Source organism: Coregonus clupeaformis, chromosome 11, assembly GCF_020615455.1.
Source record: "Coregonus clupeaformis isolate EN_2021a chromosome 11, ASM2061545v1, whole genome shotgun sequence".
NCBI classification, from domain to species: Eukaryota; Metazoa; Chordata; class Actinopteri; order Salmoniformes; family Salmonidae; genus Coregonus; species Coregonus clupeaformis.
Window position 1 is genome coordinate 49,496,013 of NC_059202.1, and position 20,073 is coordinate 49,516,085.

Below are 20,073 nucleotides of genomic sequence, written 5' to 3' on the forward strand. Positions count from 1 at the left end.
GCACTCCAGTTTGAATTTACGAACACACTCGTAGTATAAACCAGCCTTTAGTCTTGAAATCTTTGGTTGTTTAGTACATAGCCTAACATGTGAATCCTTAAAGAGATGGGTGGGGCTAAAGCTTAAAAGGGTGTGAATGATGCAGAATGGGTGTAGACAAAGAAGAGCTCTCCAGTAGGTCCCAAAATATTCAAGGGCCATTTTCTCAAAAGTGTGGTTACAAGTTTATCAACATTCAAAGCAGAATTACTTTCCCATTGTTCCTCAACTGTAGTGTATGATATACCATTTTTATCCAATGTAAAAGTAGAGACTGGTGTTCAACCTTCCCAAGTTCTCTCACGTCACCCCGCTCCTCCGCACACTCCACTGGCTCCCAGTTGAAGCCCGCATCTGCTACAAGACCATGGTGCTTGCCTACGGAGCTGTGAGGGGAACGGCACCTCCGTACCTTCAGGCTCTGATCAGTCCCTACACCCAAACGAGGGCATTGCGTTTATCCACCTCTGGCATGCTGGCCCCCCTACCTCTGCGGAAGCACAGTTCCCGCTCAGCCCAGTCAAAACTGTTCGCTGCTCTGGCACCCCAGTGGTGGAACAAGCTCCCTCACGACGCCAGGACAGCGGAGTCACTCACCACCTTCCGGAGACACTTGAAACCCCACCTCTTTAAGGAATACCTGGGATAGGATAAAAGTAATCTTTCTACCCTCCCCCTAACCCCCCCCCCCAAAAAAAAGGGAAAATATATATATATTGTAAAGTGGTTGTCCCACTGGCTATCATAAGGTGGATGCACCAATTTGTAAGTCGCTCTGGATAAGAGCGTCTGCTAAATGACGAAAATGTAAATGTAAAATGTAAAAAACACAATTTATAATTTTGCTATATAAGACCGAATCGAGCCCATTCGGTCACATATCTATTACACACATTTGTATGTGAATTTGGTCGGGTCGTCCAAAAAGTTAAATATTGCAGCTTTAAACTTTGAAATCAATGGTTTTTGTTTAGCATATATTTTAAGTGAAAAATCTGAGTCAGCGCAATTCCATTACCATGACAACTGTAATACCACAGCCATGTTATCTAGAGTTACATTACCGTTCTGATTCAATTTCACATGCTTATTGTAGACAACAAACACATATTGTTTCTGCTATAAACAACTACTGTATCTAGTATAGCTATTGTATTACAGTATCATTCTATTATCATCCTACAAATGGCTCTGCCACTGCATTCAGTGAACATTCACTAGTATATTTAGAAATGCTGTATGAAATATATGTAAAATACTTTAAAGAGAATGCTGTATGAGCTCTGCGGTTCTGTATTCAGTGTGAGGGCTTGATTATGTAATCCACTGCAGTAGTCTCTCCTCTAGCAGAGACCAGAGAAATACTGTGAGAATAACACCACATGCTTCAGGCTGAGACAGGGAAGAGGAAGAGGTAAATATTCCTGGTTTGTAAATATTCCTAGTTTGTAAACAACTGTGCAAAGTAGGGCAGGGACTAGGGTTGAATGGCGGGAACCCGGTTAACGAGATTTACCGCCCAAAACCTTTTCCAGGATAAATAACTGAGAGAAACCGGTAAATTATAATAAATTATTTATATGAACAGCATGGCGTGAAATGGAACTGTTAAATTATATGCAATGTCTAAATATGGCTTCTCTATGGCTCTGCGTGATTAATCAATGCTCAAGGTGGGGACAGACCATCTCAGTATGGAGCGCAGTTCACAATGCATGTAGATCTATCATCTCATCATGGTAACTTTTTTTCTTGTGACAGATAGGCCTACATTTGCTGCAGCATAGCCTATGCTACAGTAATATACAGTGGGGAAAAAAAAGTATTTAGTCAGCCACCAATTGTGCAAGTTCTCCCACTTAAAAAGATGAGAGAGGCCTGTAATTTTCATCATAGGTACACGTCAACTATGACAGACAAATTGAGATTTTTTTTCTCCAGAAAATCACATTGTAGGATTTTTAATGAATTTATTTGCAAATTATGGTGGAAAATAAGTATTTGGTCACTTACAAACAAGCAAGATTTGTGGCTCTCACAGACCTGTAACTTCTTCTTTAAGAGGCTCCTCTGTCCTCCACTCGTTACCTGTATTAATGGCACCTGTTTGAACTTGTTATCAGTATAAAAGACACCTGTCCACAACCTCAAACAGTCACACTCCAAACTCCACTATGGCCAAGACCAAAGAGCTGTCAAAGAACACCAGAAACAAAATTGTAGATCTGCACCAGGCTGGGAAGACTGAATCTGCAATAGGTAAGCAGCTTGGTTTGAAGAAATCAACTGTGGGAGCAATTATTAGGAAATGGAAGACATACAAGACCACTGATAATCTCCCTCGATCTGGGGCTCCACGCAAGATCTGACCCCGTGGGGTCAAAATGATCACAAGAACGGTGAGCAAAAATCCCAGAACCACGCGGGGGACCTAGTGAATGACCTGCAGAGAGCTGGGACCAAAGTAACAAAGCCTACCATCAGTAACACACTACGCCGCCAGGGACTCAAATCCTGCAGTGCCAGACGTGTCCCCCTGCTTAAGCCAGTACATGTCCAGGCCCGTCTGAAGTTTGCTAGAGTGCATTTGGATGATCCAGAAGAGGATTGGGAGAATGTCATATGGTCAGATGAAACCAAAATAGAACTTTTTGGTAAAAACTCAACTCGTCGTGTTTGGAGGACAAAGAATGCTGAGTTGCATCCAAAGAACACCATACCTATTGTGAAGCATGGGGGTGGAAACATCATGCTTGGGGCTGTTTTTCTGCAAAGGGACCAGGACGACTAATCCGTGTAAAGGAAAAGAATGAATGGGGCCATGTATCGTGAGATTTTGAGTGAAAACGTCCTTCCATCAGCAAGGGCATTGAAGATGAAACGTGGCTGGGTCTTTCAGCATGACAATGATCCCAAACACACCGCCCGGGCAACGAAGGAGTGGCTTCGTAAGAAGCATTTCAAGGTCCTGGAGTGGCCTAGCCAGTCTCCAGATCTCAACCCCATAGAAAATCTTTGGAGGGAGTTGAAAGTCCGTGTTGCCCAGCGACAGCCCCAAAACATCACTGCTCTAGAGGAGATCTGCATAGAGGAATGGGCCAAAATACCAGCAACAGTGTGTGAAAACCTTGTGAAGACTTACAGAAAACGTTTGACCTGTGTCATATGCCAACAAAGGGTATATAACAAAGTATTGAGAAACTTTTGTTATTGACCAAATACTTATTTTCCACCATAATTTGCAAATAAATTCATTAAAAATCGTACAATGTGATTTTCTGAAAAAAATATCTCATTTTGTCTGTCATAGTTGACGTGTACCTATGATGAAAATTACAGGCCTCTCTCATCTTTTTAAGTGGGAGAACTTGCACAATTGGTGGCTGACTAAATACTTTTTTCCCCCACTGTAAAGACAGAATGCGCGTGTAATTTACCCATCTCCATCTGGCTTTCGGGGGTCACCTTGTTTTTTAATTGTAAATTATAATTGTTTTAATTGCAGCTGCAGAGTTTTAAAACAGCCTATCACTCGAATATTGTTGCTTTATATCAGTGCGTGCGCAAACACTCATAGTCTTTCTCTCTTTCCATCAACTCCATTCAAATAGATTATCCTGTTCTAGATTGATATATAGCCCTATATATAGATGTCCTATCCTACCTCTTTCAGGTAATATATTCAATGCATTATTAGCCTTTTTTATTTTGCTAATTAATGGTGGTTATGCATAATAAGCTTCTAACTTATAGCCTCCGTCTCTTGCGCAATACGCACGCACCTGTGCTCCTTAAAATAAATGCATGGAGTCCCATGCAGGAAAAGCTAGACTAGAATAGCTTGCTGGACATTATTTTTTTAGCATTTCTTACACCAATCGGGTAGGAGCGTTGGGCCAGTAACCGAAAGGTTGCTGGATCGAAACGTCAAACTGACAAGGCCAAAATCTGTCGTTCTGCACCTGTGCAAGGCAGTTAACCCACTGTTCCCCGGGCTTCGATGACGTGGATGTTGATTAAAGCAGCCCCCTGCACCTCTCTGATTCAGAGGGGTTGGGTTAAATGCGCAAGACACATTTCAGTTGAATGCATTCAGTTGTGGAACTGACTAGGGATCCCCTTTCCCTTTCCTTTTCAATAGACTATTCGAAGAGGGATGCAAGGTCTTTGTTGCTGAATGTTAAATACAGTAGCTAATAGAACTCACGGGTAGTTTGAAAGAAGAGCAAACGTGCAATGGCGGTAGGCTATAGTAGTTATTTATTCAGACCCATAACCATTCAGTCTTCATGAAGAGAAGTGAAAGCCTTCTGCATCTAATTCTAGTCCTATGTTATTCAAGCATGTCATTAGAATGATGAAGATAAGGACAACAAAACTTATTTCATTTAACTGTTGAAAGCGAGGAAGGAATGAAGCAACAATAGAGAGAGAACGAGGAGGTAGGCTAATAATATTAAGGGAAATATTATAAATGGTCTATATGTGTCAGCCTACTAATTATACAAATAGATACTATTATATTTCAAAATTAAAATATGAATATTTATGCACGCTCAAGATATTTTGTCAAATATTTTGTTTGTTTCACAATTTTATTTTATTTTGCATCTTCAAAGTGGTAGGCATGTTGTTTAAATCAAATGATACAAACCCCCAAAAAATCAATTTTCATTCAAGGTTGTAAGGCAACAAATTAGGAAAAATGCCAAGGGGGGTGAATACTTTCACAAGCCACTGTAGCTAGCTACATCTACAGCTTTTATATTTTTTTGTCATGCATAATGTGCAGTAGCCCATATATGTATTGGATAACGGCACAATCATTTGGGCTTTTCTGGGCTTGGGCTCATTAAATGTCGTTAATGTAGGGCTCATAAAATGTATTTAATATATGGTTCATCAGGCTCAGGTAGCATCAGGTTAGAATTTTCATGCTGATCAAAGCTCTAATCAAATCCAGACATTTATATGCTTTATTATGCTTTTGAATGACACTTCCGGTTTTGGCGGGAAATACCTGGTTACCTGTGAGAAAAGTGATTTATTCTCGGGATGGAACATTTTAAAAAAAATACCGGGAAAATATTCAACCCTAGCCGGGATGTATCTCAATATTTTTTCCATGGCAAAAATGAAAACACGAACAGTTCTAACTCGTTGGTCCTTTAAAAACCTGCTGTATGTTAAATATTGTGTGAATTAGCTTGGAAAATAAATACATGTGACTCTGGATGACAACATATTGATGTTTGTTTTCAACATTATGGCTGTTTTCCTAAAGAACCGAATTTCCTTTCCACGATACTAACGAGTATCGCGATACTGGTATCGTCCCGGCCCAAGTGCAAAGTGGAGAAAGATCAACTCAGCAACTCAGAGAGAGAGGGAGAAAGAGAGAGAGAGAGAGGGTGGGAGAGAGAATGAGCGAGAGACTTCCATTTGTGTCACAATCAAACATGGTGGACGTGGATAATGATAGATCAGGATTCTGATTAAAACCAAGAGGATAAAATGCATTTGGAGCGTTAGGCTGGTGACGGGATATACAGGGGTAGAAATATGGGCCTGGGTTATTCCCAGGGAAATGGGTGGACAAGAAAAGGAGGGCCAGATTATATTTCAGTGTAATCTCTGGCGGGTGGACACAAGATCAATCAAGCTGCACATTTCTCTTTCCTCCACCTTTGTTCTCTCCTATCAATTTTAATGGTTGAGGGACATTATTCAAAAAAATTTAATGGGACAAGAAGATGGATGAGAACATTTGTAGCTAACTGTCTGGAGATGGAGAGGGAGGGAGGGAGGGAGCAGTTGAGATAGAGAGAGAGAGGGAGGGAGGTGGGGTGACGGAGAGGCCTTATAGTGCCAGTGAAAACCATCACAAACACACACACCACTACAGTATTTCCCCACACTGTCTGATCCATTTTTAAAGGGGGTTCTCTTCATCTAATAGTTCCTCACAAGACACGTTGATAATACTGCATCACTATTGGTCTTTGTGCGAGATATCGATGTGTTGAAGGTACCAAACTGTCTGTTCAAGCAGTTGGCACACAGTTCGGACACTCATCAGTACAACACAAGGCATGCAATCAAAGGTCTCTTCACAGTCCCCAGGTCCAGAACAGAGGCTGGGAAGCACACAGTATTAAACAGAGCCATGACTACATAACTCTCTGCCACCCCAGGTAACTCAAGCTAGCAATAAAACCAGATTCAAAAACCAGATATAGAGACAGACATGTTATATATCTTGTATTGTGATTTGCACTGTATTATGTGTTACAAATGCACGGAGGCTTGTTGTGCAATTAAACTGATCGACATGTTAACAACTCGTACAAAACTCACTCATTCAATCCTCACACCTCCGTTTACGCACAATATGCCTGATACATTCTTAAAGCAACAGTATTCAATACTCAACTGAGCTACGACACAATATTACTGAACACAACATGATGTATTAGATATTGTGTGTATGTACTGATATGTAGGCTATGTGTGACGTTTTAAATGTATGTAGTTCAGTCCTTGACTAATAATGTTCTGGACTATGTATTATGTCATGTTTCATGTGGACCCCAGGAAGAGTAGCTGCTGCTTTTGCAGCGGCTAATGTTGATCCTAATATATACCAAATACCAAAATACCAGACTCCATATTTATGTTTGATTTCTTGACCTGCATTGTGTGAGCGACCAACCACTCATGAAGCAAATTATATGAGGTGGTACTGTACAGCAGAAGTAGAGCGGCAATAGAGCATCCTGCAACACTGGACGCTTGGGGGTGACGTTTCCCCTAGGTACAGGATCTTAACCATTAGTGGGGAAAATGCAAAACAGACCCCAGATCAGGGTCTTGGGGAAATTTCACCATACTCCCTGGTCCACAGGCTGCAGCACATGTGGTATTGGGGTAGAACTCCTGCCTCTTCACAGAAGTGAAACCGTACTCCATACATCATAGAACTTAGGGCCGGCAGGTAGCTTAGTGGTTAAGAGCGTTGTGCCAGTAACCGAAAGGTCGCTGGTTCTAATCCCCGAGCCCACTAGGTGAAAAATCTGTCGATGTGCCCTTGAGCAAGGCACTTAACCCTAATTGCTCCTGTAAGTTGCTCTGGATAAGAGCGTCTGCTAAATGACCAATTATTATTATCATAGAACTCTTTGGAATCAACCCTTTCACCCAGACTCTGATGGTTCCCGGATCTGCCTCATTTCAGCTCTGTCACCCAGAGACACCACTCAACATGTTTGCTCGCTAAGCACCACAGACACCTAGATGCCAAGACAGCTTTAACATTACAATACATTGGTTGAAAAGTTCTTCATTTCGACGTTCAGAAATCTATAGAAGAAAACTGCAGCATTACAATCCATTGCTTAAGCAGCTCTTCCTTGAACATTCCATATCCATAATGTATTTTTCACGATACGATTTCTGGATGCAAAGAACAATCTCATACAATTAATTTATTTCCTAAAGCATTTGGGGTAGAGCGAACATCTTTCCTTTTTCATATATACTGTATCAGGGTCTGTTATCAGGAGGTGTTGTGCCTCATTGACTTAAAGCCGTTTTCCATTTCATTCCCAAACACAGCAGAGCTTGACTCTACTCCTGTCTACTCATATCTTTCAGAACTCACCAACATGCTCTGCTTTCTTCTAAATGGATTCATTGGAAAGCAGGAAGGAATGGTCATTGGACAATGACAAACAATAAACTCAGAGAAGGTGTTATAATGGTAGAGACATTTTTCAGCTCTGGCGTTCATAACTTTGGCCGTTCCCTCAGTAACAGGGACAGCTGTCTGTTAGTGTAGCCTAGTGGTGACATATTAGCATTACTTTACACTCAATTCACTCAAGCTATTGGATTCACAATCCAACCTACTACAGTAATGCTTTACTTTGATCCTAAGGTAATTCATTTTGTACATTCCTATCATGGATATACCATAACAAGAAAGCACAATGGAGAACACATTCATCTAAGCTAATGGACGCTTACTGTAAACTACTATAGCAGACTGCTGGAATCCCATCATAGCCATTAGTCTCTGAGCTCCACTCTGCTACGCTAGCTGCTCCACTCGTCAACATCTGTGGTGCTGCTAATTAGCCCTAAAAAGCCACACATCAGTGGGTCTGAGCAGCAAGCATGTGTGACACTCACAAGGGGAGCCCATGATACAGTGAGATTTTCAAAAAGCTGTACGAGCTCACAGAGCGAAGAAACTAAGCTATTGTCTAGAAGAATGGCTTTTTTGAGGTTTGGGTAGCCTACTGTGTCATTTGAAGGGAAGTAAGAGCTGTCAATAGGGTTCACATGTGTTTTTTTTATCCTTGTCACTGAAACACTGTCTTCACAGTTAAAGCTGAAGTGGAGGAGAGGAAGAGAGGAAGAAAGGATGAAACTCATCCATGTCATCAAGGGAGAGGGGTGAGAGAGAGAGAGAGAGAGAGAGAGAGAGAGAGAGAGAGAGAGAGAGAGAGAGAGAGAGAGAGAGAGAGAGAGAGAGAGAGAGAGAGAGAGAGAGAGAGAGAGAGAGAGAGAGAGAGAGAGAAAGAAAGAAGGTGGCAGAGAAAGAGAAAATGTGTGGGATAGAAGGACAGAGCGAGATAAGTGTCTTAAAAAGAGAGGGACATTACTTGAGAGAATGAGGGAGGGAATAAAAGAGGGAACGCGAGAGCAAGAAAGAACAAGACCAGAAATAAAATAAATAATCTGGTCTTTCGGTCAGGGTCAGAGCCGATAATAAATAAGAAATATCATCCTGGGGAGCCAGGCCCACCCAGTCAGATTGAGCAAAACAAAATAAAAATAATTTTGTTCCAAGTATTCCAAACGTGACATTTTTTATTATTATCTTTTACCTAAGCACGGTGAGATACAGTATCTTTTCAGGTCCGCTGAGAGAGGTGAGCACTCTCATGTCGAACACCTGCAGCCCTGAGAAGAGAGAGAGTGAGAACAGAGAATGGAGAGAGTGAGGCAGAGAGACAGCGATATAACAAATGGAGAGAGATAGCAACTGGAGAGAGAGAAAAAGGGAGAGGGGCAGCAAACAGAGAGAGTGAAAGAGAGAAAGAGAGAGGGGAAAGAGAGAAAACAGCTCTCACAGCTCACAGGGTCAGTGCAGCAGGGATAGTGTCACAATTGTTTCTGAATGTGAACAGAAGAGAGGAGAGGGGAGGTGTGAGGGTGACCAACCACTGTGACACTGACTCCTGCTCCTGAAATCAGCCTGCTGCAAGGCTGGTCTCTCTCACGCTGGGAAGATGCTCTGCATAATAACAAAGGATTCCAGCTCTCTGTGCGGCATGTAGAGAGAGAAAAGGAGATAGAGGTGTGTGTGTGGGGGGGGGGAGTGAAAGCGAGAGAGCAAGAAAGGTAGTGTTAAAGAGAAGGAGATGAAGCGTTGCCACTCCAACTAGAGAGAGAGAGCGAGAAAGAGAGTGAGACAGAGAGAGAGGGAGTGTGTCCTCTGTACAGCGGCGCTCTCACAGACAAACACAGCGGGTTGGAAGTGTGTCAGTGTGTCTTTGTGGTCAGGAGGAGATGTGTGTTATGACAGGGGAGGGTTGCGTACAGAGCTCACACACCGCAACAGCTGACCTAATCCTCCATTCCTTCTCACGCTGTTCCTACTGACACTCTCTCTTCTTGCTCAATAACTTTCTATCTCTTCAGCTGTTTCCATGATTCTCTTTCCCACTCTCTCTATCTCATTTTTCAACGATCTTCCTCTGTTTTTCTTTCTTTCTCTCTCTTTCTCCCCTATCTCTCTCCCTCTCGCTCTCTCCTTTCCTCTCTCCTCCCTCCTTCTCTCTCTCTCTCTTCCCTTTCTTCTGAAAGTTTCAACTAGGTTTAATTTAAAGACAAAGATGATTAACCAAATAGCTCCTCCATTACTGGTGCTAGTACAGAAGCTTAAAACTATCTGACGCAAGCATCACCTTTATTCATTCATACAAGACCAATTACTATGACAATGCCCCTCACTTGAGTATATGACACAGACTCCAGTTGCACAGGATGAGCTGAAAAACTACAGGCAGCGGTTAACACAGCCTGCCCCTAACCAACCTCCTTATCCTCTCACTCTCTCTCCTCTCTCTCTGCTCCTATCTCCACAAGGGTAAAGAGAGACATTTCACATTTAACTGATGCACAGAATGGTATTATAAATCAACTAATGAGGGCTGTGATCACACTGGTGTGAAGACACTGCCTGTCAGAGGGAGTGGGATTGGTGGAGTTCAATGGTTGAGCTCCAGGAGAGGCTGAGCTCCTCTGTTATTAGCCTGTCGTGAGATGAGGGCTGGAGGGGGAGACTTGGGGGGACTGGGGGAAGGGGAGGGGGAAATAAGGGGAGAATGGGGGAGTTTGAGGGAGATTAGGGAGACACCACACTTTTACCAACTGAGACACATCATTAAAAGATGCTTATATATTGAGAGCCACATCAAAATGATACAGTATGTGAGTATGTGCTTACTAAAGCTTACTTGTAATCCAATGGGTTAGACCATCCACTCGTTGGTGTGAGACATAATTTTTAACTCAGGCATGAAGCATAAACTATTGCCATTGTTTCTTGAAGAAGCTGAAAGCTTAAAGTACTAGTGTAAATTGCCTAAGGCACTGAACTTCCGTGAGATTGAGACAACACCTGCTTCTTGAAGAGAACGGAAACACAGGTATCTTCCAAAATGAGATTAAGTTCTCCAATTGACTATAAACTCAGCATAGTGACATCAAAAATGTTCAAAGCACTCCAACACAAAGATAATTGCAAACATCCCCAACCCCAAACAACCTGACATGAACACACAAGACTCAAACAGTGCCCTAAACAATCTGCTACCGATCACACAAAGACAGACTACTCACTTTGTACAAGCCGGTCACAAATTGTTCAAACCCAAAATAACACGTACCCAAACAAACAGCTTTTCACCCCAGAATGTGTGACACAACACCAAATTGTTAACAACCCAAAACAGACTGGACAGTAAACATAACCAAACTGTTTAATCACAACAGTCTGAACACATTCACTGACTGTTCTTCCTGCTCTCTCTGACTGAATGAATGGATTCCATCCCCTCTGACACATCTAAAGCGCTCTTATGACGATGTGCTGAACTCATCCTCAAAGCTCTCCATAGCAGGAAACACACACACGTCTGTCTCTCTTCTCTCTCTGTATTTATCTCTCACTCTCTCTTTCATGATGTGAAGCACTTTGTTACGTGTATTGAAAAGCGCTATACAAATAAAGTTCTTGTTATTATTATTATTATTATTATTATTATTGTTATTATAGGTCTCAGATAAAATATCTCCTGTTCTCCTAACAGGTAAGCAGAAGGATGCTCTCCTTGCCTTTTTTCAATACACAGAGATGCTTTGCACACAGCACACAGCAACCCCAGCAGGGTCGGCCCTAGCCTTTTGAGGGCCCTTGTGGGCAAAACATTTTAGTGGCCCTCCTCTTGATGGCGAAGAGAAAAACATTTCCTTAAATTCGACACATTTTGTCATGGGCATTGAGAAAATCTTGCAGTTTTAAAGCAGGGGGCCCTAAGCGGTCGCTTATGTCACTTATGCCTAGGGCCGGCCCTGCTCACCATACACAGCGCACATCACACATCATCACAGAACACACACCATACACACAAACACACTGACTGAATGGCAGCCCTGTGACAGTGAGACTCAGCAATGTCGGTATCCTCCACTCACCTGTGCGATCTCATACAGCAGCTTATAGTGTTCCTCTCGTTTCTGTAAAGTGCACAGATTGCAGCCCATTCTAATCGTCGTGGCAACGCCGGGCGTCCAATCGTCCCCGAGCGACAGCAGCAGCAGTGGAACCGTACGGACAGGGGGTCACCCTCCAGACCGGTGCACCCGTTCTCATCAGTCACTCCGTAGTGGGCATGTCACACACACACACACACCACACATTCACACACTCACATTTGTAAACACACACACTCATACACACCCAGCCAAGGATATGCAAAGCTCCAGCGTGGTAGAACAGAGGGAAGCTCTAATGTAAGCACTGTAATGGATACAGCAGCAGTAGCAGCGGTGATAGTAATGGTAGCGGTTTCAGCATCAGCCGGTGCCTCTCCTCTCTCTCTCCTCTCTCTATCTCTGTCTCTCACACACTACACGCTGGAGTTGTGACTCCCGCTCTCCCGCTCACCGAGAAAGACACTCCCCCTTTTCCTTCTCAGTTTTCTTAGCCTTAGTGCACATGACTACACAGATAGATTCTCATGAATAAGGAGGTAGGCTGGGTTCATATTCGTGAGGGCGTGTGGTCAGGGGAGGGACCTGGTGAGGTAGGAGGATCGTGTGGTACCCAGAGTGTTGGCTCATTAAGATCGAAGAAAAATTACACAATGAGGTTCCTTTGTGTGAGTAGCACCTCGGAGGAGGCTGAGCAGCACTGCATTCCCACTGCATTATACAGAGAGAGAGAGAGAGAGAGAGAGAGAGAGAGAGAGAGAGAGAGAGAGAGAGAGAGAGAGAGAGAGAGGAGAGATCCTATGAACTGATCGCAGAGAGTTGCCTCATCAACAGAGAGAGAGAGGAGGAGAGAGGGAGGCAGAAAGGAGGAGAGAGAGAGAGAGAGAGAGAGAGAGAGAGTGAGAGAGAGACAGAGAGAGAGAGGGAGAAGGGGAGAGAGAGAGATTGAGAGGGGGAAAGCCGCTTAGAACACAGAGAGAGAGTGGAGGACAACGACAAGGATAGACAGAGCGAGAGCGAGAGAGAGAGAGAGAGAGAACGAGAGAGAGTTAGGAGCGAGAGAGAGGGAGAGGATAGAGAGAGAGAGAGAGCGAGAGAGAGAGAGAGAGAGAGAGAGAGAGAGAGAGGAGAGAGAGCGAGAGAGAAAGGAGAGCCGCTGAACTGAACTGATCACAGAGTAGCCCGTGTAATGCTCGACCTTCCTATTTGAACAACCCAGTAATAAAAGGAAAGGTTAAATGCTAACAACTTTAATGACTTCATGGAGCTCTGGACACTATGTGATCAATATGTACTGTACATACACTGTGTGGGTGAAAATAGTGTGTATTTCTATGTTAACAGAACCTAATGTGGCGCAGCGGTTTAAGACACTGCATCTCAGTGCTTGAGGCATCACTACAGACCCCCTGGTTCGATTCCAGGCAGTATCACAACCGGCCGTGATTGGGAGTCCCATAGGGCGGCGCACAATTGGCACAGCATCGTCCAGGTTTGTGGGCCATCATTGTAAATAAGAATTTGTTCTTAACTGACTTGCCTAGTTAAATAAAGGTAAAATAAAATAAAAAAATAAATAATGTGGAGATAAGACAGTCAATAGTGTTATGGATCTTTCTCAGCCCTCATAAAACAAACAGCATATTTACCTAAATCACACAAGCTACGACCGTCTGACAACACACTGAGTCACACTAAATGACAGATTATAGGCTGCCGAAACAGTTGTGGATGGCACTTATATTAAGAAACAGCATATATTAAAAGACTGTGTGAGAAAAGAAATGGCATGTTATGTATACAGTGGGGAAAAAAAGTATTTAGTCAGCCACCAATTGTGCATGTTCTCCCACTTAAAAAGATGTGAGAGGCCTGTAATTTTCATCATAGGTACACGTCAACTATGACAGACAAAATGAGAAAAAATATTCCAGAAAATCACATTGTAGGATTTTTTATGAATTTATTTGCAAATTATGGTGGAAAATAAGTATTTGGTCAATAACAAAAGTTTCTCAATACTTTGTTATATACCCTTTGTTGGCAATGACACAGGTCAAACGTTTTCTGTAAGTCTTCACAAGGTTTTCACACACTGTTGCTGGTATTTTGGCCCATTCCTCCATGCAGATCTCCTCTAGAGCAGTGATGTTTTGGGGCTGTCGCTGGGCAACACGGACTTTCAACTCCCCTCCAAAGATTTTCTATGGGGTTGAGATCTGGAGACTGGCTAGGCCACTCCAGGACCTTGAAATGCTTCTTAAGAAGCCACTCCTTCGTTGCCCGGGCGGTGTGTTTGGGATCATTGTCATGCTGAAAGACCCAGCCACGTTTCATCTTCAATGCCCTTGCTGATGGAAGGAGGTTTTCACTCAAAATCTCACGATACATGGCCCCATTCATTCTTTCCTTTACACGGATCAGTCGTCCTGGTCCCTTTGCAGAAAAACAGCCCCAAAGCATGATGTTTTCACCCCCATGCTTCACAGTAGGTATGGTGTTCTTTGGATGGAACTCAGCATTCTTTGTCCTCCAAACACAACGAGTTGAGTTTTTACCAAAAAGTTCTATTTTGGTTTCATCTGACCATATGACATTCTCCCAATCCTCTTCTGGATGCACTCTAGCAAACTTCAGACGGGCCTGGACATGTACTGGCTTAAGCAGGGGGACACGTCTAGCACTGCAGGATTTGAGTCCCTGGCGGCGTAGTGTGTTACTGATGGTAGGCTTTGTTACTTTGGTCCCAGCTCTCTGCAGGTCATTCACTAGGTCCCCCCGTGTGGTTCTGGGATTTTTGCTCACCGTTCTTGTGATCATTTTGACCCCGCGGGGTGAGATCTTGCGTGGAGCCACAGATCGAGGAAGATTATCAGTGGTCTTGTATGTCTTCCATTTCCTAATAATTGCTCCCACAGTTGATTTCTTCAAACCAAGCTGCTTACCTATTGCAGATTCAGTCTTCCCAGCCTGGTGCAGGTCTACAATTTTGTTTCTGGTGTCCTTTGACAGCTCTTTGGTCTTGGCCATAGTGGAGTTTGGAGTGTGACTGTTTGAGGTTGTGGACAGGTGTCTTTTATACTGATAACAAGTTCAAACAGGTGCCATTAATACAGGTAATGAGTGGAGGACAGAGGAGCCTCTTAAAGAAGAAGTTACAGGTCTGTGAGAGCCAGAAATCTTGCTTGTTTGTAGGTGACCAAATACTTATTTTCCACCATAATTTGCAAATAAAATCATAAAAAATCCTACAATGTGATTTTCTGGATTTTTTTCCCTCAATTTGTCTGTCATAGTTGACGTGTACCTATGATGAAAATTACAGGCCTCTCTCATCTTTTTAAGTGGGAGAACTTGCACAATTGGTGGCTGACTAAATACTTTTTTCCCCCACTGTATATGCTAAATGATAGATCACAGATCTCAGAGACAGTTATAGATGGCACTGATTCTTTTGCAATAAAAAGGCATAGCCAGGTTGAACAAATACATGATATGGTATACAAGCCGGTAAATAAATGACAATAATAGAACATTCTGTTGTGATTTAGAATCAAATACATATCAAAATAGGATGCTTGAGCAAATAAATGGTATGGTATAACTACCGGTGAAAAAATACCCCCAAAACGAATTGTCAATAAGGGAGGCCGGGGAGAATTAAAGAAGAAGATGGATAAACCGATGGTGTCTCTCAAACTGCGATAATTACAAGACAAAAGACCCTAGTGCGGGTATCAGCCAGGATAGCCCTGCCGCTAACAGGAAGCTCGGCTAACGAGCAGTAATTGTTAATAAATTGGGCCTTGGAGCCGTCTGTGTCTGTGTGTGTGTGTGTGTGTGTGTGTGTGTGTGTGTGTGTGTGTGTGTGTGTGTGTGTGTGTGTGTGTGTGTGTGTGTGTGTGTGTGTGCGTGCGTGCGTGCATGCATGCGTGTGGCTATAAGAGTAGATGCGTAGTGCTCATCATCAGCTGGCTACCGGGCATCCCACCCCCTGGGACTCCCTAATGCGATTTTCTGGGCTTTAATTTTGACTCCATAGTCTGGAGGCTTGCCAAATAGCTACCTACACTGAACAAAAATATGAACGCAACATGTAAAGTGTTGGTCCCATGTCTCATGAGCTGAAATAAAAGATCCCAGAAATGTTCCATACGCACAAAAAGCTTATTTCTCTCCAATTTAGTGCACACATTTGTTTACCTCCCTGTTAGTGAGCATTTCTCCTTAGCCAAGATAATCCATCCACCTGACAGGTATATCAAGAAGCTGATTAAACAGCATCATCAGTACACAGGTGCACCTTGTGCTGGCAACAATAAAAGGCCACTCTAAAAGGTGCAGTTTTGTCACACAACACAATGCCACATATGTCTCAAGTTTTGAGGGAGCGTGCAACTGGCATGCTGACTGCAGGAATGTCCACCAGAGCTGTTGCCAGAGAATTGAAAACTCATTTCTATACCATAATAATGTTTTTTTAGAGAATTTGGCAGTACGTCCAACTGGCCTCAGAACCGCAGACCATGTGTATGGCGTCGTGTGGGCGAGCGGTTTTCTGATGTCAACGTTGTGAACAGAATGCCCCATGGTGGCGGTGGGGTTATGGTATGGGCAGGCATAAGCTACTGACAACGAATACAATTGCATTTTATCTATGGCAATTTGAATGCACATGGATACCGTGACGTGATCCTGAGGCCCATTGTCGTGCCATTCATCCGCCGCCATCACCTCATGTTTCAGCATGATAATGCACGGCGCCATGTCGCAAGGATCTATACACAATTCCTGGAAGCTGAAAATGTCCCAGTGCTTCCAAGGCCTGCATACTCACCAGACATGTCACCCATTGAGCATGTTTGGGATGCTTTGGATCGACGTGTACGACAGCGTGTTCCAGTTCTCGCCAATATCCAGCAACTTCGCACAGTCATTGAAGAAGAGTGGGACAACATTCCACAGTGCACAATCAACAACCTGATCAACTCTATGCGAAGGAGATGTGTCGCGCTGCATGAAACAAATGGTGGTCACACCAGATATTGACTGGTTTTCTGATCCATGCCTCTACTTTTTTTTTTAAGGTATCTGTGACCAACAGATGCATATCTGTATTCCCAATCATTTGAAATCCATAGATTAGGGTCTAATTTATTTATTTAAATTGACTGATTTCCTTATATGAACAGTAACTCAGTAAAATCTTTGAAATTGTTGCATGTTGCGTTTATATTTTGTTCAGTCTACATCATTATGCGCAACCATTAGGCTACACGCTTAATAACATACTACCCAACCATCCCCCCTGTTCCTCCAAATCAACCCCCAAACACACACACACACCCCCCACAATCCAGCAATACCATCCGCTCCTCATCCTGAAGAATCCGAGAGAAAGCGAGGCAGAGAGAGAGAGAGAGATAGAGAGACATGCAGCAGCCTTTTTGCAGTTGCCTGGCAATACCAAATCCACGAAAAGCTGTTCACTAAAGTGTCAATTTGACATCAAAGGGGCTTGTTGTGAAAGAGAAAGACCAGAGAGTGAGAGAGAGCAGAGCAGGGGGATGCATTGATATTGCATTTGGAGGAGAGGACCATGGACTGGATGCACACTAGCTGTTGCAATGAGATGTAAGGAGGATGTTAAAGATACAGGAAGAGAGGCTGTGATATTTAAGTGATAATGCCCGGGAAACCAGTGTTTGAAGGATATATTGGCACGGGTGTTGTTAGGGGGCCGGCAAACTGTGCCAATATATCCTTCAAATACCGGCTTCGAGGGCATTATCACTTTTATACAACGGGTTACCAACATATTCAAATAATGATTTACAAATGTTCATTAAAACATTTAGCTTCAACATCCAAAAGTGCATCTTCAAAACAACCTTACTCAGGGAACATCGCTGGTTGTCCAACACTTTGTGATGTTGTGGTCAGCATCCCTGTTAAGGATAAGATACCCATCGGTCAGCCTAATGGTCCCTCTCAACAACCCTGAACCCAGGGCCGGAACAGTAACCTCTGCCTGAGGTGAGCGCTTTCCCTACATGAAATAAGCTGTTGGATGTAGTATGGTCAGAGTGTTCCAGTGTGTCTTTCAGGGAAAATTCAAGTCAACAGTCATGCCAAAAACCCATCAATGGTTGACTATCGCCCAGTACTTTTGGTGTGTATCCTCTCTTAGAAGGATTCCATTACATTCAGACTGTGCTGACATAACGACCGTACTAACACAAATGTTCAGCTTTACACGGCCAAAAGAGTATCTTCAAACAACCAGTTCTGGTTGTCCAACACTTTTTGATGCTGTGGTCAGTGACCCGTTAAGGTTAAGATGCTTATCGGTCAGCCTAATGGTCCTTCTCAGTAGCCCTGAACCCAGGGCCGATACAGTAACCTCTGCCTGCGGTCAACCTGTCAGCGGGCCACCTCTCAATGGGACGTGTTGAGTGAAGGATGACGTCCATAAAGAGTGCATTAAGAATGATACAAATTATCCAGTGGTAGTTTAATGGCTTTGGGTTTTACATTCTGGCACTTTGAATCTACGTTAGATGGCATTTCAAATGTTGCCTAAGGATAGGTTCAGCATACTATACTAACATTTAGTAAAACCATTAGCTAAAACACATTCTCACAAGGCAAACGTGTATTTGTAGGACATCGCTCTATTTCTGTCCTGGGGTGAATGGTCCCATATGGTGTTTGTGTTGCTTTAATTAATATAAATTACAAGAAATCTTCTGCATATGTGAATACAATTGTATGTATCTTCATTATAACGTCTACATAACAATTATAATCTGCATTTTGTAATTAGCTAGTATGTAGTTACTCATGATAGTGACTTACAACAGTATTTCAGTCTAGTTTCCATCCTTGTCCTTTCTCTCTGTCCACTGTCCAGCAGTCGTTTATCAAAGGGCTGCCTTTTGCCTGCCCGAGTAGAAAAAAGGGTCCTTCATCGTGTTCCCAGTCCCAGTTAATAGGGCACGCCTGCATGGGCATGGGAAAGCCATTCGTTCTCCTGTGATGGGCCTATTTCTATTTTGAGGTTTCTTCAATTCCATTTCTGACAAACTGTTATTTGAGCCTCACCTTACACCTTGAGGTACAACCTTCAGCCAAGTGTGTAATTCAGGCATATGGGTGAGGTGTAAACTTCCACACACATTTACAGCACACACACACAGGCAGACAGGCAAACACACACACACACACACACATGCTCACGTTTCTGATACGCATGTCCTGACATTTTTCATAGTGACTAAGCTACCCAATATGAGGCTCCATTTTTCCCTCTCCTCTCCTCAGCTCCAGAACCAGCCAAAGCTCTTGAGTTTCCACACAACGTCCTCCTCCAACATGCAGAGATCAATAAGGTTAGTTTGATTAAATTCAACGCTTAGCACAGCTGTGACAGTAAGCAGGTTAAATATGTTAAAAGCATGTAATTACCAGGGTCAGAAGGGCAGTGGGAGGAGGATCTGAGAGCCACATGTACATGGGAGGATTACGCAAGGCACATACACATACATACGTACGTACGCCGCACGCACACACGCTCACACACTTGCTAAGAGCACTCCATGCAGATGCAACATAGATGTAGACGTTTGTTTGTTTCCAACCAAAACGTCAAGCTTTTGGTAACCTTGACAACAAACCACACACGCGAGTAGTGTGTTATGTGATAGCAGGAGAAGATTTAATAAGGAACAGTGGTCGTACGGTTGGTACTGTCTCTCTATGCCACTTACTGTGAGCAATATCAAATATCTCTATACCAGTGGCGGTCGGTGCTGTTTAAGATTAGGGAAGATTTTATGAGAATAGCCTTATTTCTATTACAGCATATTGGATGACTGTCTTTCATATTCCATTCACCCAGCTCAATGTAACATCGATTGGTTTAGGCTACTACATGATACTCGAAACGTGCCTTATACCCATCATGAGGTTGCTACAACTCATTTGATTTGTAGGTTGCTACGAATTAACATTTATAACGTAGGTGCACAAGTCGAGTGACAAATTGGAGTAATCAAGGTGACAGACAGTGCCTTGCAGTAATCAAGGTGACAGACAGTGCCCTTCAATACCGCCATTGCACACTCTTGCCTGCATCTAGCTGATCTGGGGTTTAATCATTCGTTTCTATTGGACTAATTCAGGTTGGTCCCTCCCTGTTTTGTTCCGTTTGCTTCCTTTTAAGAAACGTTTTGCAACAGAATCAGCTAA

General features: G+C 43.1%; 1 protein-coding gene across 2 annotated transcripts in view; it reads right to left on the bottom strand.

Moving 5' to 3' along the window:
• LOC121577052 (PDZ domain-containing RING finger protein 4-like) overlaps positions 1-12,324 on the bottom strand; it is a 117,824-nt gene extending 105,500 nt beyond the window's left edge. For both annotated transcript variants that reach the window (XM_041890767.1, XM_041890766.1), the window contains exon 1: positions 11,806-12,324. In XM_041890767.1, coding sequence (XP_041746701.1) covers positions 11,806-11,874 — 69 coding nt within the window. In that variant the 5' untranslated portion in view covers positions 11,875-12,324. The remainder of the gene's footprint in view (positions 1-11,805) is intronic.
• Positions 12,325-20,073: the final 7,749 nt, after the last annotated feature.